Genomic DNA, 23678 nt, shown 5'->3' with positions numbered 1-23678 from the left:
GCCGCCTCCCCTTCGCGGTGTCCCCGGGGCGACGGTCGCGGCCCGCGGAGCCCGGCCGTGGCGGTGCCGCTCTGTCCCCTCTCTCGCCCTCCCCGGCGGCCGTCGCTGCCCGGCCCGGTTCTGTGCGGGGCGAACCGGCTGCGGGGCAAGACGCGGTGCGGTCCCGGTGGCGGCGGTGGGTGTGGGTGCCCGGCTCCCGGGACCGCTGCCCCGGCTGCGCCGCCTTGCGTTAGCGGGGAGGCGGCCGGGCTGCCCGCTTCCCCGGGAGGCGAGGCCGGGTCGTCGGTAACGGGACCCCCCCCCGGGGAAGCTGGGGAGGGGAGGGTAGGCCTTGAGCTTCGAAAGAGGGAGAGCTCTGCGCCTGTGCGTGTCGGTGAGGGAGCGCCCCGGACCCGCACCGGTCACAAGCCGACGGGGCAAAAGGGTGCGAGCAGCAGACGGAGGGTGCGGGAGGGGAGAGAGAAGGGGATCGGAGAGGAAAGCTGCGCCTGGGGTTTGGCACTGAGCACGGAGGGGTTTTCTGATAGTTGAGAGGGATTTGATGCGGCTAGGGGCGTTAAAGTAAGCAGTAGTGAAATGGTGTAGAATCAGGAGAAGAGAAACTGGGAAAAGGAGTCAAGATTTAAAAGAGGAAAGGATAGAGGCAGCCCAAGTGGACAGGTCTCTGTCGTTGCCTTATGTGGGAGGGTGCAGTGAGGAAACTGGCAGCCGGTCTGGCCCCGGGGTCCTCTTCTGTCGTGGGATGCTCAGGCGAGCCTGCGAGCGCAGGGCGGGCACGTCACGACAGGTCTGGTCTGCGCCCCAGCGCTGCGGTACAGCGGGAATGGGGGAGAGTGGCAGGGCTGCGAGGGGGGACGTGTGTGCGGAGCGAGGGCTGGGAAGTGGAAACAAGTCTGTAACAGGTAACACTCAGTGATTAACGAACCCCAAGTGGACTTCTCTGGCGGAGCTGGCAGAGAGCGGCAGAGCTGGTGGGGCTGGCATCACCGTGGGGGACGGCTGGAGAAGAGCAAAAGCAGCGCCAGTGGCTGTGAGGGAGGACCAGGGATCCAGAGTCCCCGCTGCGGTGGAGTGAGCTGTGGGTCTTACCACAATAACTTTGAGGTGCAGGTCGCTAACGTCAGCATAAGAAAGGCCCTGAAGGATGAGTTTGCTGGTTGGTCTAGCCCAGGGGCTGGTCACAGGCTGGCGCAGGAGGTGCTGCTTAGGAGGGGCACGTGCACCTGGCTGTTTTAATCTGTGGGCCTGCTTAATGGCACTAATGAAATAAGTGGTGATGCGGAGCTGGGGAGTCACAACAAACACGAGGAATAACAATATCCTAAGGGAAGGCCAGCATGATCTGTGGGCCAGCATAATTGGAGTAGGAGTAACTGTAGTAATAGCAAGTGCAATTAGTCTTGTGAAAGACCTCCCTCCATCAGTCAGCTCTCCCCCACTTGTGAGGGGGAGGAGATCGGCACGTGTCAGCGAGCCCCCGGCCACTGTCTGACAGAGCCGAGACAGCGGCAAGCCTGGTACCAGACGAGGTTTTCCAGGTAGAGGTGGGGATTGTACGGGGCACCGGCCAGGTCTCGGCTGAGCATGGGGTGCCAGGTTGATTTGCCATGCTGGTGGGGGTGAGGTCGCACAGGACTGGCATGGAGAAGAAGATGGAGAGCAGAGACCCTAGTTCACGTGAGGGGATCTAGAAAGGAACCTGGCTTTGGGATGGTGGTTGGTAAGGTCTAACAAGGGGGTGGGGAGAGGGTGGTGGGGAAGAGAGAGAGAGAGACTCCTGCATGAGGAGGGAAGTGGCAGAGGCTGGAGATGCTCTTCTCCCCTTTTCATACCCCTGTTGCCCTGATCCGGGGAGGGAGAGGTTGACAGGCACTCCGGTCCAGGGCCAGGTAGGAGGGGGGCTCTTGGCTTTAGTGGCTTAGGAGGGGGATCAGGTTTGACCTTGTCTAAGCCCTTGCTGCTGCCCCGAGCAACAGGATTGAGGCTCCTCTTTGCTCCTGCCCAGGGTGGGCAGCAGATGCCTCTGTCTACCTTGCTGTGTCGGGGGCTTGTGCAGGCGGGGACCCTCTGGTCCGTGACCTTGACACCCACCGCAGGCACCCGCACTGGGCGCATCCTCTCCAGCTTCTCTGCCTGGGAAGTGTGGAGAGGAGGACTGCTGCCTGCAGGCTTAGGAGGACAGTGTGAGTCGATAGCTGACTCTGCGGTCCCAGACCGAGCACCTCGTGCTTCTGCGTGATACGTGACCTCATCTTCCTACTTTGTGGTCAGTTGTTTCGGCAGAGGTGCCCAGCCACGTGTTCTGCCAGCGTCCCCGGGTGTTACAGCTTGTGTCCTTCCTGCCCGCTCCTTTTTCCCCGGTGGGTGACTCCAGGGGAAAGCTGCGGCAGAAGGGGCAGGGGGAAGCGCTGTGCCTGCGGTGACAGTGACGTGGCGCCGGAGAGCGAGGAAGTTGTGGGAAGTGGAGGTCTGGGCTTGTAGCCTGCTCTGCAGCGTGATCCTTTTCTGTGTTCAGAGCAGCTGTGGTCCCTGTCCCCTCCACAGTGTGTTAGAGTAGATAGGACTGATTTTTCTGTGGGATTTTGCTGCTAGGAAGAGACCTGGGCTGTCTGTGAGGGATGCAGCTGCTTCCCCATACTGTGACCGGACCTTCCACTATTCTGCCGGTGTCACTGCCTCGTCCTTTCTGAGGGACCCCTTGTGCGGTGGCCACGCAGACTGCTCCTGAGCCGACGTTGCTCAGCAGCACAGAGCAGGGCGTGAGACAGCGTATCTGCTGAAGGCTTTGGAGGCTGCTCTGTCCTCGTGCTGGCTGTGATTGGCAGCCACCTTTGGGTCAGGGTGACCTGCAGCCGCCCAAATGGGGTGTCCAGAGGGCTGAGCGCTGCCCCGCTTGGCTTGGATCTCTTCAGGCTGTGGCGGTGACGTTGAAGGGGGCTTTCTCTCCCTAGGGTGCAGCGTTGCCATTGCCCGCGGTGCAGGGCTGGTTTGTCAGGAGCGAGGGGGAACCTGTGTTTACCAGGCGTGTGCCTGTCCATTGCTGAGTCTCCCTGCCGTGTGGGTCACTTGCAGTAATGGCTGGGCTGCGTTTGGGCGCAGAGGGGCTGACCTGGGACCCCGGTGCAGCCGCGGCTTCCTCTGGGTGGTGGGAGCGGTGCTGAGGTCTCTCCTCTCTGTCTGCTTCCAGCCAGGGGTGATGCCATGGCCGCTGCGAGCTCCAGCAGGGCCAGGACCGGGCCGCCCTGCGAGAAATCCCAGCTCTCTGTGAAAGGTGGGTCCCGCCGTCTCACCAGAGGTAGGGCCGGGAGTCCTGCCACGGGGAACGTGGATTTCGGGTGCTTCTGGTCCCAGTGTGCGCTCTGCCTGCACCCTAGGCTGGGAGACCTTCTCGGGGCAGGGGGGGAGCAGGGACTGGGGATGGCCAGCATTGCCCTGCATCCCATGGGCGCCCAGGGAAGCGGAGCGGCCATTGGCTGGGCTGCGCCGCCTTCTCTCCCCGGCTGCCATCGATCGGGACGTGGCTCCGTGGCCCTGCCAGGGCAGCGTTGGTGCTCCCGTGGCCGCGAGATGGCTCCCGATGCCTGGAGCTGCGTCCCCTGGAGCTGCATCCCCTGGAGCTGTGTCCCCGTCTCTGCCCCGCAGCCCCTGCGCAGGGCAGCACTAGCCCGGGGGGTGGCCGAGCCTTGCCTGGTGGGTGCCTCTTCCCAGCAGCTCCCACAGAGCCCCCTTGCCCCCGCCTTTCCCACAAGCCCTGGGGTAGGGTGGTGTCTGTGGGGACCGTGACACTCCTGCAGTCTTCAGGTGTGGGGCCAAGGTGCGGGTGAAGCTGGGGACAGGCAGTGGTCAGGGACTGGTGACAGGAGCACCTGGATCCGACCCTTGCTGCCATCAGGAGAATCGCTCCCCGCTCCCCCTCTCCCAAAAGCAGTTTGACTCTGCAGCAAGTCATGGCACCCCGAGCTGGCAGGGATGGGGGGTGTGTGGGGAGGGCAGGGGACAGGGTCTCCCCTGCGGCTGCCTGACCCTATGCCTGTCCCCCCTGCCCAGTTGTGTCCGTGAAGCCCAAGGTGCACAGCCGCCCGTCGCGGATGAACTGCTACGTGGAGGTGGCGGGCGACGGGCTGCCCAGCGAGACCAAGAAGACGGGGAAGCAGATCGGGAGCTCTGAGCTGCTGTGGAACGAGATCCTCATCCTGTAAGTCTCCGTGACCCTGGTGCGGGGCTGGTGCTAGGGCTGGCCCCATGTCCCCCGGTGCAGCCCACGGTGCCGTCAGCTGGGGCCGCTCGGATGTCGGAGATCTTTGCCCCCCAGACAAGGATGCTGTGAGGAGGGTCTCCCATTGCCCCACAGCCTCGCCTGCCTCCCTCTGCTCCCTGGCTTTGGCAGGGCTGGCACTGCCGGCTCCCACAGCGATGGCCTCCTTCTCTGGTCTCTGCAGGAACGTCACGGCTCAGAGCCACTTGGACCTGAAGGTGTGGAGCTGCCATACCCTGAGGAACGAGCTGCTGGGCACCGCCTCCGTCAGCCTCGGAAATTTGCTGAAGAGTGGCGGGAAACGTACGTAGGAGCTGGACCCCGCCGGGGTCCCTCGGCCTCCGCTGCGGCTGGGGGGTCCCGCAGGGTCCCTGCCGCCTCGCCTGCCCGTAGGTGCGTGGCGGGGAGGAGAGGCGGTGGCCGCGGCGGCTCCTGCACGGTCTCCCACCCCGGGAGGGAACAAGGTGCCATTGTGCGCCCTGGGCCGCCTGTCAGGGCCAGGGGGGCCAGGGCGTGATGGAAGCCATACCTCCGTTAGCCAGGGTGCTGCAGCCTGCATGGAAACACAAACCCCTCAGCTATTTGCTGCCATTTGCGGTCGCCAGCGTGTGGCTTGTGACAGCAGCCACCGCATAAAGGCGGCCATTCAGGCCTTGGGCTGCGCAGGGCTGGAAAAGGCTCGCTCTGTCTTTTCCAAGCAAAGCTCCGCTGCTTGCGAGACACAAGACTTGGTATTGAGCGGGGAGAGGGGCCTCCCGTGCCCTGGAGGGGGGATACGGGGCTGGTTCAGACTCTCCCCCATGCTGGGGGCTGGGGTGAGCTCCTTCCCCTGGCACTGCCAACCTCGGGCCACGAAACTGCGGCGGCGTCCCCGCCGCGCTGCCGTGCCCCTGGGTGGCACCTTGTCTTGCCGGGGCAGCGATGGCCACGCAGGGAGCTGTGCTGCCGCCGCCGCCGTCGTCTCGTAAAGCCCGTGAGGACCTGAACGTCTACCCCGGGGTAGTTGCAGGACCAGGCTGCCTGTCGCTTGGGCTGTTGCTGTCAGACAGCCTGCGGTGGGGGTCTCTGCCCCAGGGCACCCTCCCCTGCAGCTTTTTTCTTCCCGAGGTGTGCAAATGCTGTGTCGGGCTCCGGACTCACTGCTGCTCCCGCCCTACCTGCCTGCTCCTCTGCAGGGGCACAATCGGCTCTTTCATTAGCAGGCGTCCCAGGGGGCTGTGTGGAAAATGAATGGAAAAGGCAACTGGCTGTTCTAGCTTGTCTGTTAACATCCACCAGAAAAAACGTGTCAGATTTTTCCTTGACACCGTGGGCTGGGAGGGAGGACTCTTAAAGCTGCAGAGCCTGCCCTGCCCTGCCGGGAAGGTGCTGCTGTGGGCTGGGGGCAGCCGGCGCTGCCTGGACGAGCCATCGTGCTCTTTTCTGCCTGTCTCGTCTAGCCCGGTGTCTGCTCCCTCCTCTTCTCTGCAGACTCGCTGCTTGGTCTTTGGGCTTTGCTCCTGCTCTGAGTGGGCCAGAGACTGCTGCCAGTCCCCCAGAGGTCCCGTGGGATCCTGCATCCCTGGGACACCCCTTCCTCAAGCGGGCTGCTTGTCTGTGGAGAGGAGGGGAGCCTGTTCCCTCTGCCTGCCAGCCTGGGGAAGTGGCTGGGTCATGCGAAGGTCTGCAAAGGGCATTTGGGACTTCAAGCTGTCCCGAGTCAGACTGGTAATGCCCTAATGCAGCCTGTGACCTTCTGCCTGGGGGAAGGCAGTGAAACACACGTGCTCTCTGCTGCTGAGAGGGGCTCGGCTGTCCTATCCCCCTTCTGGGAAGCGCTCAGCAGGAGTGTGCCTTCCCCAAGGCTGCTCCCGCCTGGCAGCAGACCTGCTTTCTAGCTTAGTTGGGTTTGTTACGGTTTTGGTGAGGTTTTCGCTAAGTTACTGATATGTGAGCGTTGCTGCGGCCTTTGGTTTGTGTTCCTGTAGTTCTACTTGGTGCAGAAGAATTGTCCCGGTTGCTCTGCTTTTGGGCAGGTGGGTGTTTTTGGGCAGGGGTGGTGTTCTCACCCCTGGTGACATCCGCGGCAGTGCATGCAAGGCTCTTGCCTGCCAGGAAGACGCTGGAGCTCCCGCCGTTCTTTCTGTCGGCTCTCCTGCCAAGCATGCCTCACTTCAGGTGGAAGAGTCTCGGCTCTGATGCCTGGAAAAAGAGCTCGGTGACGAGCCTGGTCAGGCCTGAGCTCCCAGGAAGATTGGGAAAGCCTGCTGGAGCTCACAGCCTGAGCTGTCGGACAGGAGCTTCTGCTCCAGGCGGGTCCAGCCTTGCTTTTGGGCTCGCAGCGCTTCCCACCGCCTTGGCAGGAGCCTCCAGGGCTTCTCTTCTGGCAGGCAGTGCCCTCCTGCTTTTGGAGGGGATTGGCCAGGGAGATGGAGAGGTGGGTAAGAATGGGCTCAATCACAGAAAATGAGCTGGAGCCTTCCACGGAGCTGAGCGGCTCCCAGGGCTCCCGTAAAACAGCTAATTTGCAATGGCACAGCCCCCCGCCCCGGCCCCCAAGCTGCTGCCTGCCACAGAGACACCTCTTTGTTCCCAGGCTCCGGGAGCTCCTCGGCTGTTCCTCCCACGAGGTCTGAGGAACGTCCCCACCCGGCCTTGCGCCACGGTCTGCGTGGAAGCCGATACTGGGCCTTGCTGGTTTTTGCTGGTCCCCCTGTGCGCTGAGCAATGGATATCTGTGCAGGCGCTGGAGCGAGCCTGGCTGCAGCTCACAACCGAAAACGTTCATTTTTATTGCTCACTGCTCGGGTTGCAAGTTACATCAACAGGCTCCTGTTTCTTGAGTGGCACCACGTGCCAGGGTTTTACAGATCCTGCAGAGCCTTTTCTTTCTCTGCCGCTGCGCCCCAGGCAGAGCTGCTGGAGCTGCAGCCTGGCAGGACCCTGCAGGAGAAGCCATCGGCAAACCCCCAAACCTCTGGAAAGCTGCAGCTGTCCCCCCTCCCTGCCATGAACGTGATGTTAAAGGAGCTCTGCTGCATGGCCCGGCAGCAAAGGCTCTTAGCGAGGAGTCGTGAAGGCAAATCTGCAGACTGGCTGAGGTGACTGTTCAGTGAGCTGGCCCTGTAGCAGCTGGGCAACAGTCCTGTAAAACTGGTTGTCCAAGCCAGTAAGTCACAGCGGGGGTTGGACCGTGCCTACCCGGCGTCGCCTTTCTTGTGTCGCGTCCTGAGTGTCCCGCAGAGCTGACGGGCCTGGGAGCACCAGCACTGTGCCTGTGCCCTGGCCACCTCCAGGCTCTTTTTGGATGGGAGGCTGCTGTCTGTGCCCAAGCCAGCGAGTAGGCAGGGTCTGCTGGCTCCGGTCCTGCCGTGCCCCGGCCGGCTGTTATGCAGACAGGCAGCTGCCCCTGGTCAGAGATAGCGGGCATTTTTGGCTTTCTGTACCATCTTGTCTTCCCTCCCAGGGCTGCGATGGTTCAGAGAAAAGCAGCAGAAGGCTGAGGTCCTCCTGGTTATACCTGGCAGATAAACGGAGTGGGACGGCGTCGTCTCTAGGCTGCTGGTGGCTGAGACTGGATCAGCAGCAGGGGCAAAGCTTCCCACTGCCTGGGGAGACTTTTACGTTTTACCTGCGACAGAAAAGGTTATCCTTTCCCCTAAACTTCGGGTTCCTCCTTGGTTTAGGGATGGCTACGGAAGGTCTAACTTTCTCCCAGCTTCTTCCCGGAGGGGCTGTAGCCACAGCACGGAGTCATTCCTTCGGCTGCAGGTATGCACAAAGGTTAAGCTAGTCTTAACTTGCCAAGCACCAGGGAGGTGGGTGCCAGGAGTGGTGCTGCCTGCCTGACAGCCCGGAGGCCCCGGGGGGAAGCTGGCATGGCTCAGTGCTCCCACTGGGGCTGAAAGCAGCCCCGCTGAGATTATTTGCTGCCGTGCCTTTTCTGTCTAGTGCTTTCAGGGCAGGGTTCTGGCTCTGGGATTTGATTCTTCTGCAGGTTGATGGGGGGCAAGTAGGTTGCTGGCTGGAGTGTGTGGTTTTCAGGGTAGCCCAGGGGATCCGCTTATCTTCTGCTTTGCATAAGCAGCAGTCCTGGCTGCTCCGCGGGGGGCTGCTCTCGAGGGGCGACGGTGGATGCGGCTTTGATTGCGTGGAGCCGTTTGAGTGGAAACCGGCCTTCGCATCCAGTGGAACTGTGCGAAGAGGGCTTGGGGAGCTGAGAGGGTGGGAAGCACCGTCCAGCTGTCTGTCTGGAAATCCTCCTGGCTGCGTGCGCGAAGATGGAGCCACCTCACTTGGGGAAGAGGCAGAAGGGCTGCCCCCTCCTGTGTGGCAGCTCTCTGGTGCTTGTGCCCACGGGCGTCAGACGTGTGTGGTTTCTGGAGGTCCCAGAGGGCTCGGGCTTGGGCTCAGGCTCAACCCCGGGGCCGTTATCGCGCTGGCTGCTACCAGCCTCATTTCGTGGAACCGTAAATCCGCTTAATGGGCTGGGTGGGAATTCCAGCTCACCTCCGCTAAATGGGAGCTCTGATGCTGTGTGCGGGGCACTGGAAGTAGCTGAACTGAGACCTTATTCAGGACCAAATCACCCCCCGACCCCCTCCCAAAATAATAATAATCCCTCTGACATTCTGGCTGCTGGCGGGACACAGGCAGCCTTTGTGCTCCGCCGTTCAGGGGACCCTCTGTTGGTGCAACAGCAATGTCCCTTTGTGCGTCCCGCATGCTGGACCGGGACAGTGAATGGAAGGTTCTGCTAGTGTTTATTTTCTTTAAAAAAGCTGAAGGGGGTGGAGAGGGGGAGAAGGAAGCCGGCTGGGAGGTTCATGTTCACATCCTCCACTTGGAGACACCTTGTCTTTGCTCCTGCGCTGCCGCCCCCTCGGCTGGGCGCCCGCACAATGAGGGCTTGTGCGGCGCCGGCGGGGAGACCGGCGCACTCGGCTGCTGGGCGCTCACGGAGGGGGATGGAGGGGACCCCCGGAGCGTGCGGGCACGACTTCCGCACGGCTCGGAGAAAGTGCAGATTCCTATGGCTTGGAGCCGACGGGGAGAAACAGGGTCTGGATTTGTTCTGGTTTTTGGTTGCACTCGGTAGCATCTTCTATCTCGGGCTCTTAAAACTGTCTGTGAGATTGGTTCCCCTTGGAAGCAAACTGAGAGTAACTCCTTTAGGCAGATGGGCAAGACTGGGCTTAGCAGAATCCCTTGTCTGATGATGGGTGGGTAACGAGTTGGGCTCCAACCTCCGTGCTGTGCTCCCGTGAACGTGTTGCCTGGACCCTGGGCACTGAGGGGACACCCGCCTCCTTGGCACTAAAAACCTGAGGCTCTTTCATGAGACCCACGAGCGCAGCCTGTCCCACAGCCCTGTCTTCTCTGCAGACCCTGTGGCGCTGGGCTTCGGGGTCCTGGTTAAGCACCCTGGGGGGCAGAGATGGCTTAGGTGAGGGGGTCATGAATCCCAGCGCTGGGCTGCCTGCCCTGTAACTGGGATCCCCCTTGCAGCGCTGGTCAGCTTGGAGGACGGATGGCTCCCAGCCATGGGCCGGTGTGTGTGGCCTCATGCTGGACCCCCTTCTCCATCCCCTTTGTGTCCCTTCCCAGTTGCGCGAGGCCGGCAGGCACCCTGCGGGAAGGAGCAGCTCCGGCCAGGGGAGGAGGACAGGAGCTGCTCTCTGGGCTGGTGCGAGAGGTGTGCGGCTGCTTCTGGTCCTGGCAATGGCCAGACCGGTGCGCAGCGGCACCTTGGGCTCTGCGCCTTCACCCCTGGTGCTGTGCGAGGGCTGGGCTGGCAGCCGGGAGCCGTGGGTGCTGTTTGGGTGGCAGTTGCACACCCTGGGACCCCACCAGTGTGTCTCATCCTGGGAGCTAGAGATGGGACGAGGGGTCTGTGGGGAGCGCGTTCCCATCCTCCTGCTGGCAGGTACCACACCCCGTCCCCACAGCAAACTGGGACAAAGCAGGTTGCTAAAAAATGGTGCCATTGTGTCATGAGCAATCTGTGTATAATAAAAATATTATTTGAGCAAATGAGTCAGGAAGCGTCTGGGCTGGTGTCCCAGGCTGGCGCAGCCAAATTTTTCTGGCCTTCTGTGGCAGAGCTGGGTGTTTCGGTCCTGCTGGCTCCAGCAGGCATCGCTGCGGTGGTGCGAGAGCCCTGCCTGCCCGTGGGCACTGAGGGTCGCCTTGTTCTCCCCTCGCCCGTGGGGATGCGGCTGTGCAGCGGGTGGTTTAGCGCGCACAGCTGGAGGGGGCTGTGGGAGGTGCACAGGCAGCCTCTTCGCACCGTGTGTTGCTCCAGCCATGCTGGGCACTGGTGGCTTCCCAGCAGCACCGGGGACACCCCTTGCTGCTGCATGTGTGTGTTAGAGAGCTGTCAAGAGGCCTCGGAGGAGCTGGAAGGGTGGTGGGTGTCTGTCCTGGGGTGCAGGGAGGCAGAGAGCCGTGGCTGCCAACGTGTGTCAGTGAAACAGGGCAGGCGCCAGTTCTCGAAGCAGCTGATGGTGCATGTGGCACCGTGCAGCTCATCAGCTCCCCTTCCCCACCGCTGCAGCCCCTTGCTCCTTGCTGGAGCGGTGTTCCCAGGGCCGTTATCCCTGGGAGAAGCCGCAGTGCCCAGCTGCGCATGGAGCTATGGCTGGCAAAGTCTCGCTAAGTTGCTGGAGCCAAACTGGCTCACGAGGGAGGGGAGTGGAGCTGGTGGCTGCCTCCAGGACCCTCCCAGCCCATGCCACCTGCTCCAGAAGCTTCTGCCAAGGAGGTCTGAAGCTGCAGCAGAGTGTTTCTGTTTGGGGGCAACCTTTTGTGCCAGTTGCATTCCGTGGAGCTGATACGGTGCGATGTGGATGGAGGGATGTGCCTGGGGTTTTCCTTTGCTGCTTACCCAGGTTTTCTAGGGGGCATGAGCATACCCCAGATTCTGAAAGATGCTGCTTGCTCCTCTGCAGCTGGCCAGAGCTTCAGGCACCGTTGGGCACGTAGCCATCAGCCTGCTTCGTGTCCCAGGCGCCTGCCGGTGGTCACTCTCATGCAGGACCCTTCTTGCCCTGTGTGCCGCATCAAACCATCTGAATCCCTCAGCTTTCCTGCTGCGATCCCCCTTACAGCCCCAGCTTCTGGATCTGTGGGCAACGGTGGTCTCGGCTGTGTTGCAGCCCAGGGCAGCTCCATCCCCGTAGAGGGACCCCGCTTTGCGAGCAGTGGCTGGTGAAGGAGGGTCTTCCTTGGGAGCTGGTGGTGGGGCTGGCCAGGTGTCCTCTGGTGATGCTGGTGGGTGTGTGTTGGTGTGGGGCCAACGCCGGCGGCGTTCGCTGAGACAGCTGGCCCTGAGGGAGTGGGCACATTGTCCTCTGGGGGTGTAGGGAGGCCTGGAGGGGACCAGGAGGCTGATGTCCTGTCCCATGGGAGAGCCAGGGTGGTGGAGCCATCCTCCATCACGGCTGGCATCCTGAGTGGTGACTGCTTGGTCTCTTTCTCCGTGTCCCCTCGTCTCCCACAGTGGAGAACAGGCAGCTGACCCTGGACCTGCAGACGGAGAACAAAGGCAGCGTTGTCTCTGGCGGAGAGCTGACGATTTTCCTGGACGGGCCCGCTGTTGATCTGGGAAGCTTGCCTAATGGCAGTGCCGTGACAGAGGGTGAGTGCCGCCCGTCTCCACATGCATGTGGCGGCTCTGAGCACGAGGCGGTGAGCAGCAGCGGGGAGAGGAGAGGGGCTGAAAGCACGGCCCCCGGGACCTCTGAGCAAGCGTCCGAGTGCCAGCAGCCGCCTCCTCTCCCAGGTAAGGCTCCGGCCCCTGCCTGCCCTGACCCTGGGCTTGCGCATGGGCTCCGGCGGGAGCGAGCGCGTGGTAGGACAGGAGTGGGAGCGTCGACGGGCTGACACCCTGCCTGCGGCTCTTCTCCAGGCCCTCCACCAGCCGCCCACGCGGCTTGGCCCCTTCCCTCGCCGTCCCGTGTGGGCTGGGGAAACGGCTTCTGTATTCCGTGAACCGCTCGGAAAAGGGCTCCCTGCGACAGAGGGTGTGCGGAGACGCGGACTGGTGTCTGACCCATCGGGGCTGCCGGGGAGCCGAGCAGAGCTTGTGCCGGACAGGGGCTGGTGCATTGCTTTCCCTCGGCTCCTTCTCTTCCTCGTTGGGAGACGGAGCCTGTGAAATCTGGGAGTCCTAAATGCAGCCACTTTCCTGGTGATGCCAGTTCTGCAAAGTCCTGCGTTTACCTTCCCTAGTGCCGCGCTTGGAGCTGCGGGGTGCTGTGGGGACGGGCTATGCTATTGCACAGCAGTGGGAGAGGAGAGCACCTCAGCATAAAGGCAGGGGGTCCTTGTGTGCTGGGGGGTCTGTTCTGTAACGTATGGGGCTGTTGTGCTTTTGGGTCTCCATTCTGGAAGGAGGGAGGGAAGGAAGGAGAGTAGAACTAGTAGGTGCCTCGGTCGTTTTCTTCACCTGCTTTTTCTTCACCTATTCAGGGTCCCAGCTGCCTGGACGGGACCCCAGCAGCGTGGCTGCAGCCACAGAGGGCAGACACCAGCCTCCCAGTACAAACTGCTTTGGAAGCAGACCAAGGTAAGGGTCCTGTGCTGGCAGCACCTGTCAGTCCATTACTGGGTGGTTGCTGTGGCTGTGAGGCAGCTGAGAAGTGTCTAGATCATCCTTGTGCAGTGGACCCCACTCCAGATCTCCCAGTGAGGTCCCAGCAAAGCAGTCCGTAGGAGGTGTGGAGCAGGAGTGGGCTGGCAGACCTCCTGGAGGACAGCAGAGCTGGGAGGCGACCATACAGCCAGGGTGCAGCTGACCTGAGCCCCTCTTAAAAGTATTTGTTTCTCAAGGAATATCAGGTCTGTGATGGCCCAGACAGTTTCCACCAGTTGCTCTAGTGGCAGCCGAAGGAATGGTCTGTCAGGGAGATGTGGGGCAGGCTGTGACCAGGCAAACCAGCAAAGGGCTGGTCTGCAGGGGTCCCTTCAAATGGCGATTACAGGGACCCCAGCTCTTGCCTTGAGCACAGCCCTGGCCAGACGCAGCCAGGCTGGGAAGCACAATGCCCTTCTGGGCGATGGTCACAGGAGGACGCTTCCGAAGGTCCAGGGGGAGCAGAAGAAGCAGAGCTGCAGGGAAATAACAGCTGCTTCCAAAGGAAATGAGATGCTTGGGCACCAGGCCATCCTGTGCCTGGCACAGTGCCCTTCCTTGCCTTCTCGCTGGGCTGGAGTGGCTCAGTGCTGCTCCTTTTGGAGCTGTGGTTATTGAGAGACGTGTCACACTGTCAACATGGAGTTGAATTTAACACCTATTTATATTTCCAGAGCATGGCAGTGGCCCAGCAGCCTATACAGATGTTCTGGTTAGACGTGTGCCTGCAGCCTGCCCGATAAGAGGTTCTGCATGCCCCCCAGGCTTAGGAGCACTCTTAGCGACCAGCCCCACACCTTGAGCTTTTCTTCTCCTTCTTCATCTGCAGGGCACATACAAGAGATGAGCAAAGGGGAGAAATGTTTTTGGCTCTAAAAAGTGACCCTCTCCTTCCATATCATTTGTTCGTCTCCCACCCGAGGAGGGAGTGGGATGGGAAATTGGGAGCAGGTTGCTCAACACAGTTTGTGCCCTTTTGCTGTGGCTGCTTCTCTTGATTTCTGCTGTACAGGTGTTAAAGCCTTCTAAGGGGCGAGAGACTGCTCAGTGTCCTGATGGGAGCTGGACTTTGCAGCCGCTTAGCACCTATCAGTAGGTGCTAGAAAGCCTGCAAAGGAAGTTTTGGTTTGGGAGGCTCAACATGGTGACTGCTTGCTTCTGATTCCTGACTGCTCTCTGATTGCCTGGAAGTACTTTCTCCTTTTGGTGTCCTCTCAACCTGCAAGCATCTGAGAGAAGTGTGGTGAGGTCTGGCCAGTACTTCTACGGGGTCCTTCACAGACCTTCCAGGTGTGCTTGCAATCATTAAAAATCCCATGGCTGCTCTGGTATGGGAAAAGTCCCAGCCTAGTGTTCAATTCATCCTACACTCACTTGAATTTAGGGTTGTTCTGCACATGACTCCACAGTTTGATGTAGTACTGCTACATGGGGTAGAGCGTTGCTGTACGTACCCACCATGGAGGCAGCTGCCTTCTCCGGAGTGGAGTGCGGGCCCTTTGCACATGGGAATGCTGTTTGATGTTTGCTCTGTTTATACGCAGAGCTGTGTTTATTTTCCTGGGCTTGGTGATGGATGCTGGCAAACTCGCTCACAGGCAGGATGGAAAGAAAAGGGTCATTCTTTGCTCCTCAGCTATTTCTACACTGTCCCCTCAAGGGAAACTGCTTGGTCAGGGCTTCTCTTTCTTCTGAACAAATGTCATCTTGGGATTTGCTGCTAATCTTGGTGACGGGGTGTGAAATTCCACAGCCCTCTGTGTGGAGAGAAAACAGAGCCCAGAGGTCCCCGGCTGCGAGCTGATGCTGTGGGTGCCGAGAGAGTTGCCACAATCCTCGTTTGTCTTGTGGTGGCCAAAGGGGCCTCTTCTGACAGCAGGGAATAAAGTAGCCTCGTTTGCTCTTCACCCTATGGAGAGGCTCTGGCTGATGCACCACGTTGGGTATTGGGATCTAGGCACAGCCGTGAGAAACTGCTGCCAACCGTCAAGAGCTCGTGCAAAGTCAAGTGATTTCTTCAGTGCAGCGTGCTTCACTTTCCCTGCTTGTGTGATGTCCAAAAGTCACCGCTCAGCTAGCGACGGGCATGAGCATCCCTAAGGGCAGGTGGGAGACACTCCTCCGGGTCTCTCAGATGAAGTATTTCCCTTCTGAGACCCCTCGCTCTGCAAAGCCACATGTGTGGCTGCGGGATGTCCGCAGGCGTGTGGCTTCTGGAGTAACACAACAGCAGCAAAAGGCCGGGGGAGCTGGAATCACCAGTTGCAGCCTTGGCACGGGCAAGGGAGAGGCAGGCCGTGCTGCGCGGTGGGAATGCTGCCGGCTACGGCAGAGGGGCTGGGGGGCTGCTCAGGGCCTTGGAGAACAAGCCATGAGATGGGTCTCGGGTCAGTTGGAAGGGGCGGGTGACAGGAATGAACTGGGTTTGGGGTTTCGGAGCCAGGCACCTCTTCCCACTACCATGGGGCAAGGTGGTGTTCCTCCTGCCCCAGCTCCACGGTGGTGGTACACGGGTGCCATCTCGGTTCTTGGCACTGCGGGAGTGAGGGCTGGGTGCCGGGGGACGTGGCTGCCTCCTCCCCGCTTTGCAGGGTCAGGGGGAATTTCTCAGCTCCATGTTTTGTGAGCCGAGCCCCTTGCTTGCCCGTGTGGTGCTGGAGCTCTCCCGGTTGTGTTTCCCGGTGGCCGTGCCCTGACCCCCTGCATCCAGCACTGGCTCCTGGCTGTACGCTCTGCCCTCCCTCCTCTTCAGTCCCAGTTTGTGATCTGGTGCGCGGAGTGAAACCGAGACTGGTGCTGACACCTCTGCTGGCATCTCATGCCAGGACCTTCTGGCCACCGCGGCGGGAGGAGGCGGCTGTTCCTGGGTTTTGTGCTTGGAGCCCACGTCAGGCACTGTGGTGTGGGGGCTCTGCCCGGGCAGAAGAGGGGGGAGCTGAAAGGTCGACATCACCCTGGCTGATGCCACTTTCCTCTTCGGCATCGTCTGCTCCCTCCGGCCCAGGAGGGGCGATGGGGCAGCCGCCCCAGGTCCCCAATCGATGGGGGACAGCAAGGGTCTTCTCAGCCACCTGCGAGGTGGGCTGCCCTCCACACGCCCCGCTCCGTCCCACCGGCGTGGCCACCAGAGGCTGTTCCCATCCGCGCTCTGCCTTGTTTTCTCCCCGCTCCTATTTTAGGAGCGCGTTCCCAGCCCCACCGCTCTCACGTGGCCTTGCTGGGTTTGTTTCCACGCGTCTATTAAAAGACAATGCCCAGATGGGAGCACTCGTAGGAGGGCTGGGCTGGGCGGAGGGCCGGCTAATTCAGGCCTGGTAACCCTGTGTGGCCGGCTGGCAGCCTGGAAACATCCTGTTTTGGTTTCTAAAAACTCTCTGGGCAGCTCTGAGCTCATCTGTGCTGAGAAGGGCAGGGACCAGATCCGTCCTGTGCCTCGGGGGCCGTTCCTGGTGGGACTGGCTCCTGCCAGTGATGCCACCTGCCCGCTCCTCGCTGGGGGCTGTGTTGTGGGGAGGTGGGTCCCAGCCAACTTTTGGGAGGCACCTAGTACCGATGTGCTCCCCTTGAGCCCCATGGATGGGCAGCAAGGGGCAACCTTCACCTCCTGACCGGGGGAAGAGGAGCCCATTCCGCAGCTGCTCCCAGTCCCCTGATGCTGGTGGCCAAAGCAAATCCCCAGCACACAGCAGTGTCCTGGCCATAGCTGGGGTTTGTGGGGTGAGTTTGAGGTCTGAGGAGCCCCCGTGTGGGGCTGCCCTCCTGGGAGGGTCCGTGGCTGGTCGAAGCGGCCTCGGCACCTCCTGCTCCCGGGCTGCTCCTCTCTGATCTATTTTCAACAACCATCTCCGGCTTTCCCATGTCTGTTCCCGATCCCAGCCTTTCCTCTGCCCGCTGCCGTGAGCCGCTCCCCAAGGAGAGTGGCTTTGGAGCGAGTGGGAGGAACCGAGGGCTTGCTGGAGCTGGTGAGGGTGGCATGACTGACGCCGAGTCCTGCCGCTGCCAAGCTGCTGTCCCCTCCCAGCCCCAGCCCCGAGACGTGGGGACAATTTGCGGGTTTTGCCCTTTTAAGGGGAGAACTTGGCTGGGGCAAACCAGCTTCCTAATCCCTGTGGTCCTTGCCCTCTGCGGTCCTTGCCCCTGGCTGCGATCCTGGGTGGAGGTGGCTGGGCACTGCCTCTGCTCCCCCAGCCCCCAGACGTGGGAAGGCGGCATCCCCCCTCCCGCCCTGCCCTGTCCTCCTCCCCGCTTGTGGTAACAACCAGGCTTCTTAATCAATGTGAAAACCCAGCCTGTTCTTGAATGCCTTCGGGCTGCTTCGGGGGCCCAGGGCGGTTGGAGAGGGAGAGTTTGCTTGGGGGGTGCTGCAGGCGCTCTGCCCATGGAGCTCGGGCTGCCCTGGCCACGGGGACCCGGTGGCCCCGAGCTCCAGCTTGGCACAAAGAGAAGACCCCCCCCAAGAGATGGAGCAGCCATGTCTGAGTGGGTCACAACCTGTGCTGTGCTTTAAGCTCCCATCTTTCCTGGCTGTTGCCTCCTTTGCCAGACGCCGCGGCCGTCGCAAACGCTTGCACCTTCCTCACCTGGTTTTGCGCAAGGCTTGTCGCCAGGCGGGAGGCACCGGTGAGGGTTCCCACCGCAGTGCAGGAGCCGGCGCTGGCGTGGGATCTCTCCCGTGAGCTTTATTGCAGGGGTGGAAGGAGAAAACTGCCAGCGGCCATGAAGGCTTGGTGCCGCAAGCGGGTTTCTGGCCGTGAGCGCCCGGGGCCATCCCTCGGCAGCTGGGGTGAGCACCTGCAAACAAGAGCAAGGTCACTGTCACCCAGGTTACTCCTCTGTGGGACTCTGCCACCGGCAGATGGGTGCCAGGACCCGTGGGCAGGCTGGCAGGTCTGAGTAAGCAGCACGAAGTTCAGGGCGCTGCCAGAGGAGCGGAGGCACGTGGCTGCATCCCGGCTGTTCCCGGGGGAAGACCGATGGCCGTGCTGGGGGAGAAGCAGCACGAGACCGAGGCAAAAAGGCAGGAGCGGGGTTTTCTTTGCGAGGCCAGCGGTGCGTCTCACCCTCCTGTGTTTCTTTCCCTTGCAGGACGCACCGACATGCGGCTGGAGCGGCCAGGCAAAACACGGGGAGCGGAGAACAAAGTCCCAGCACCAGGAGCCGGCACCGGCAGCAGGCCAAGAGCACGCAGCACGCCGGCATGGCCAACGGCACAGCCAACGGCGCAGGTGAACCACCGCTCGCGGGAGGGTTGGGGGACAGAGCTCAGGGCTGCATCTTGTGGGAGAAAATGAATTTCTGCTAAGGTAACAGATCTTGTAGTGCCTGGGAGTTTCCTCCCTGTGAATTGATTGATTTTTATCGATTTTACTTTTGATAAGTTGGGCAGCTCTGCAGAGCACACTGGTAGGATCTGTTCTGCCTGTTGTGAATAATTGCTGTGGCTCCTCTCTGGTGTCTCCCTGACAAAAAACACCGCATCCAGGGGCTGGGAGCGTTCAGCTGAGTTTGCCCATCAGTGTCCAGTGAAAATGTTTTGAGCTCTTTGCCCACTGAAGTGGCGAGGAGCAGCTGTCACGTTGAGCACCAGAGAAGGCACAAACTCACCTCTCAAAAGGGGGTTGATTCTTACACCAGAGCGTATTTTTTAGAAAGGTTTCTCTCGTCTTTTCTTGGGTTTGTCCACAAAGCCATAAATACCTTGTAGAGCAGGGACCGGGACCTGCTGAGTGCCTGACTACAAAGCTACAAGCGGTTTATCTGTTTTCCTTCTCTGGCTCTCATGGAGCCACCTGAGCAGTGCAGCATCTCCCGCCCCCCTGCACTGCTTTGCAGGCAGCGCTGTCCTTTCTTACGCTTTTGTCAGAGACCTGGAAGAAGCAGCAGAGTACTTTGTTTTGGGTAGAAGGAAATGTTTTGTTCAACCCAAAAGGAAAATTTTTTTTTTTTTTTTTTCCCCCCCCCCCCCATTTCATTGGAAAAAACCTGCAGCAATGCAATTTCAATTTTGCCAAAACCCATTTTGGGAGGGAGATGGGGGAGCAGAAGGCTGACATGAAATGCTGCCTTTTGGCTGTCGCTCCTGGTCTGTGCTCCCCTCTCCAGGGCCGTGGCTCGTCTCTGCCCCGTTTGGTGCAGTGTCGTACCAGAAGCGAATGCTGCACGGTGTTCCCTGTGCCCACCCAGCCCTTCCCAGTGTCCTCGCTATGTGGGGGACACTCCCTCAGGCTGCGGACAGAGTTTTTGTTCCCGAGTACAACTTGGCTCCTTGGTTTTCATTTGTTTAAAACATGTTTTATTGGCCCGGCCCCAGCCTCGCCAGTGGCTTTATGACTGTGCTGTCCTCGTCGCTGTTTACCACTCATCAACCTCCGTGTCTTCCGCAAGTCCTGTTGGCGATGATTTTATGCTAGAGGATGGGGAGATGAGTGTTTTGGGTGTCTGGGATTAGTGCTGGACACCCTGTCTTGTGTTCTGTGGAATGCCTCTAGAAACCATCCTCCTGCCTCCTCAGTTTAGTACATTTTGGTGACATTATCATGTTTTTTGAGCAGACTGTTGCAAGAACATCCCCATTGCATTTGTCACTCACAGCTGTAATTTCATCTGACAATAAAAGGAGATTATTTCATGGCGTGTTTCCTCCACAGCCACATTGCTTAGCCCTAGCTGTGTTGCCCCTGGAGCCCTTCCTTATCAGGTGAACTTTGGATCAGCTTTTCCCCTGCTTTGTCCAGGACTGAGATCAAACCGATCACAGTGCAGTTACCTGGGTCATTCTGCAGGTTCCCTTTGAAGATTGGCACAGCGTGGTTGAAGCTTCTAAAACCGCCCTTTCCAAGGCTTGCTAGAAATGAGTAGCAGTCAGAGACCTCCTCAGCTGAGTCTTGCAGGACTCTGGTGGAAGTTGCTGTGAGCCTGCTGACCTGGAAATCTTCATCGCCTGTAGATGCTGCCTGAGGGGCTCCTTTAGTTGCTGATGCTGTGTGCCAGGATTCCTCTGGTGCCGGAGGATGCTGTCCTGCTACCCTCCAGCTGCAAAGCAAAAGTGTCCCGAGCAGTCTGCCTCTTCTACAGAGTGTCTGTAATTCTTCAGTCTCCCGTCTGTGGGGGTTTATACTGTTGTGAGTTTTTTTCCTACAACACTTCTAAATACTTGGGCTTGTTATACTTCCCTTACGGTTTTCTACGTTTCTCAGCTCTAACTTGTGGAGCTCTGTCTGCATCCCTAACTTCTTTGTTACTTGTTGCTGGTTTGTTTTTAATGCTTTTGCTTTGCCACTGAAGCCAGGACGTCTTGTAGCAAAAGTTATCCTCTGCTGGACTGCCAAGTCTCAGGGTTTTTTGGCTATCTAATAAATATTCGTCAAACAAATTCCCTTTCACTTTTATGGTCTGCTTTTTCCTCCTCATCAGTTTTCTTTGTAATTTTCCTTTGCTCTGTCTCTTCCCCTTCCCTTTTCCAAAAGTCCAGTGGAATCCAGCAACGTTTAGCTCTTACCAGTGCAGCTGACTTGCTGAGCCTGGGCTTCCCTCTGCCTGTGGGGGGATGCTGCACCAGCAGTTTCTGAGCTCCTGCTCAGTACCTGAATTCCCATCAGGCATGCAGCATGTTTGCAAGTGGCAGAAGAGATACCAAGCACAAACGCGAAGCACCCTCTGCTTTTGTCTTGGGACGAAGGCAGTGGCAGTGGTTCCCAGAGGGATCTGACTGTCGGGTGAAGGAGGTGCTGCCTTTGCTGCAGGCTGGGAGCACCATGAGCCCCGTGCTTGGGTGGTAGCGGCTGCCGCCCACCACGTGCTCTGTTTCCAGGTCTGCGCGGGTGCGGTAGATCAGCCAGCCCCCCCACTACCCTTTCTGGATGCTAACGTCTCTGTCCTCTGCCTTTCCAGTGAATGGAGACGCAGCGGGTGCCGCAGACCTCGAAGAGGAAAGGCCGGCGGCGGGAGCGAGTGTACCAACCCCAGCGGCATCAAGCGTGGCTGACAGCTCTGTCGCTCCTGCCCTTCCTGCCTTGACCGGCTCCGGAGAGGCAGAGGAGGCAGCCTCCGGCTCCAGTGCCCCGCCGGCCCGGGCAGCGGTGCTAGCCCTGGATGCTCTGCCCCCCGGGTAAGCTCTGCCTTCTGCTCGAGACGTTCGTTCCCCTGAGAAAGGCCAGCACGGTGGAGTGCCTGTGGCCCTTGGGGAGGGAGACATGGCCGTGGAAGGACCAGGCTGGGGGGGGACACGAGCAAACTGGGGCAGTGCTGTGTGCTGGAAGGAGAGGGTGTTGGAGGGAGGGGGGCTGTGCTGCACCAGGGGTTGGTGGAAAGGATGGTGGTCAGCAGAGCAGAGAGGGCCTGGGGGGGCCTGCCAGGGATCCCTGTGCCCCCCAACCTGCCTGGCACAGCCTGTCCTTCCTCCTCCGAGCCGTCTGGCTGGGGTTTGACTGTTGTGGATTCCTCCTCTGGGCCAGGGTCCGATCTGCCGTGGGTCTCTGGGGTAATAAACAGGGAATCGCATCTCTGCAGCAAGCAGCCTGTCGGTGTCCGTGCCCAGGGGAGCAGCAGAGTCCTCTGCTCCCATGGGGCTGCGGAAGGGATCAGTCAGAAGAAAACGCGTGAGAGAGTGAGCGTGGATTTCCAGGCAGCTCCCACCGAGCAGGAGGGCATGAACATGCACTCCAGAGACACTGTGGAGGTACTGGCCACTGCTGGGGGGACATGGGCAGGACCCTCACGTAGCTGTGCCCGTTCTTCTCCCTGGTGCGGGTGTTCTGCATCCTCCTCCTCCTCCTCCGTGGGATGTGGGGAAGGGGCTGGGGGGAGAGCCGGGGCTGGCTGGGCAGTGCCGGTGGGCGCGCTGGCTCTCGGTGGGGGCGGTGGGCAGGCGCTGGGCTCAGCCCCGCTCTCTGCTGCAGCTGCGTCGTTCTGCCCTTGTATTTCAGACACCTTTAACTCTGGACTGAAAATGCAAAGCGGTAAAGGGGGAGGGGAGGGCGTTGAAAATGGCTTGTGTTTCGTATGAAGGGAGCTGTTTATTTTCCTTTGGCTGAGGCGATGCCTGGAAGGTCAGGGCCTCGCTGGTGTGTCAGTCACAGGTAATTAGGGTTAACGGCTCAGTGTGCCTTTATGCGGGGTGTGTGAGGGTTTCTGTTCTCTGGCCTGGGCGCTTCCTGTTTCCAGGCAGCTGGAAAAGTCCAGTGCTCTGAAAAAGGTCTTTATTCCAGCCGGAGCTTATGCCCCTTTCTGCTCCTACCAGGTAGACTGAAGGTCTCCTTTTCCCCACCTCTCCCCAGCCTGAGGTGGAAACAGGCTGTTGTTTCTTTCCCAGGGTGGAGAGGAGCCCGTGGGTATCTCATGATTAGAGTTTCTGGAGGCTTGGGGAGGTTGCAAGCGTTGCTTTCTAAGACACAGCAGCATTTATCTGGTCCGGCCGGGTGGAAGGGTGGCCCGTGTCCTCCTCATGCCTCTCCCTGCGGTGCTCACGCAGCAGAAAATCATGCGTGTCAGCGCGGGGAGGAGGATAAAGCTGTTGTGCTTTGGGAGACGGCTGGAGGAGAGCAGCGAAGGGGTAGCGAGCCATCGTCCAGGCTGAGCTTGTGGAATTTGGATCTCTGGAGACACCTTTGATTAGCACCTTGTGTATCTGTCCCTCCCTGTCCTGACCGTAGGATCTGTAGGTGGTAAAGAGGGCAGCAACCCTCTTGCATGTGCTGTCCAAGTTACGCGCTCATGGTGGGCTGGCTTGGGTAGCGGCTGACCTGCTCGGTCAGGTGGAGACCAAGTATCAAGGTCTTCCCAGGTGAAGGAGAGCGGAGAATTGAGTCCATTGAGGTCTCCACGGTGCGAGCTCTGCCCTGAGAGCTGCCAGACCAGGTTCTGGGCTAATAGGGGTTTGCTGAACGGGGATTGCAGAAAACACTGTGGCCCTGGGGTGGTATAAATGAGCTTCTGGGGATCTCTTGAGACCTGATCTAGGGCAGCTGATTTTTGGCTGGCTCACCACACCAAGCTATTGCTTCAACTAGTGGTTTGGGGCCCAGCTTGGGAGATGGGGATGCGGCTGGCTGGTTTGGTGGAGGCAGCGATGTCTCAGGCAGAAGGGATGCAGACAAAACCAGGCCACTTGAGCTCTGGCAGCAGCGTGCTCCGCAGAAAGCTGTGCAGGATAGCCCCTCGCTGGCCCGGCTCCTGCGGGGCTGGCTGCGCAGAGTGTGCTGTGGAGCCCATCCGTGATTGCTCTTGCTCTGCCGCTTGCAGGAGCAACGTCTCCTGCAGAGCTGCCAGTCGCTCCGGCGCTGAAGAGCTGGAAAGCCGTCGTGTCCGTCCCGCTTTCTGCGTGAGCCCTGCCTCGTCCTCCGAGTGTCTCCTTTCATCCATGGGAGTGTGGAGAGCACTCATGCTCGTTTTCCCTGCAGCCTCTGGAGGGGTGGCAGCTTTTCCTAGCTGCGTGTGCCGAGCCCCAGCCTCCCTGCTCGTGCCGGGCTGCGTGCAGATGGAGTCGAGAGTGGCTGGGTTCATGTGGGGATTCAGAGCTATTTATTCTGCTCAGATAGCTGTCTCTGAACATCTGCACCAGATGTGGCAGGCACAAAGGCATCTCTCACACAACTGGGAGTCTGTTCTAGGGACTGGACGGTGCTGGAAGGTGTTCTGAATAATTCCAGCCCCGACAGTGCCCAGAACCTCCTTCACAGCCTCCTGGCTCGGGCAGAGCGCGTTTCCTTGCGAAGAAGCCGGTGAGCGTGTGTGGCACAGGAGCAGCCGGTCGCAGCACTCGTGGCCTTTGGCGTGGGGTCCCAGTTCTCACGTAGGGGTTTCCGAGCGGAC

At 60.1% G+C, this 23678-nt stretch overlaps 1 protein-coding gene across 5 annotated transcripts in view; it reads left to right on the top strand.

Annotated features, from left to right (window-relative positions):
• WWP2 (WW domain containing E3 ubiquitin protein ligase 2) overlaps positions 1-23678 on the top strand; it is a 43643-nt gene that overhangs the window by 287 nt on the left and 19678 nt on the right. Inside the window, exons 1-8 of one of the 5 annotated variants that reach the window (XM_010579525.1) lie at positions 3187-3271; positions 3539-3690; positions 4048-4195; positions 4440-4558; positions 11736-12017; positions 12707-12803; positions 17955-18094; positions 20760-20976. In XM_010579525.1, the coding sequence (XP_010577827.1) occupies positions 4089-4195; positions 4440-4558; positions 11736-12017; positions 12707-12803; positions 17955-18094; positions 20760-20976 (962 nt within the window). In that variant the 5' untranslated portion in view covers positions 3187-3271; positions 3539-3690; positions 4048-4088. Of the gene's footprint in view, positions 1-3186; positions 3272-3538; positions 3691-4047; positions 4196-4439; positions 4559-11735; positions 12018-12706; positions 12804-17954; positions 18095-19722; positions 19991-20759; positions 20977-23678 lie in introns of those variants that run through there. The other 4 variants (XM_010579524.1, XM_010579523.1, XM_010579526.1 and 1 more) reach the window with 4 other exon arrangements.

This window comes from Haliaeetus leucocephalus, unplaced genomic scaffold (assembly GCF_000737465.1).
Source record: "Haliaeetus leucocephalus isolate CR32 unplaced genomic scaffold, Haliaeetus_leucocephalus-4.0 Scaffold668, whole genome shotgun sequence".
Lineage (NCBI taxonomy): Eukaryota > Metazoa > Chordata > Aves > Accipitriformes > Accipitridae > Haliaeetus > Haliaeetus leucocephalus.
Note: the sequence above shows the minus strand (reverse complement) of the source record. Positions and strands in the feature narration are given on the sequence as shown.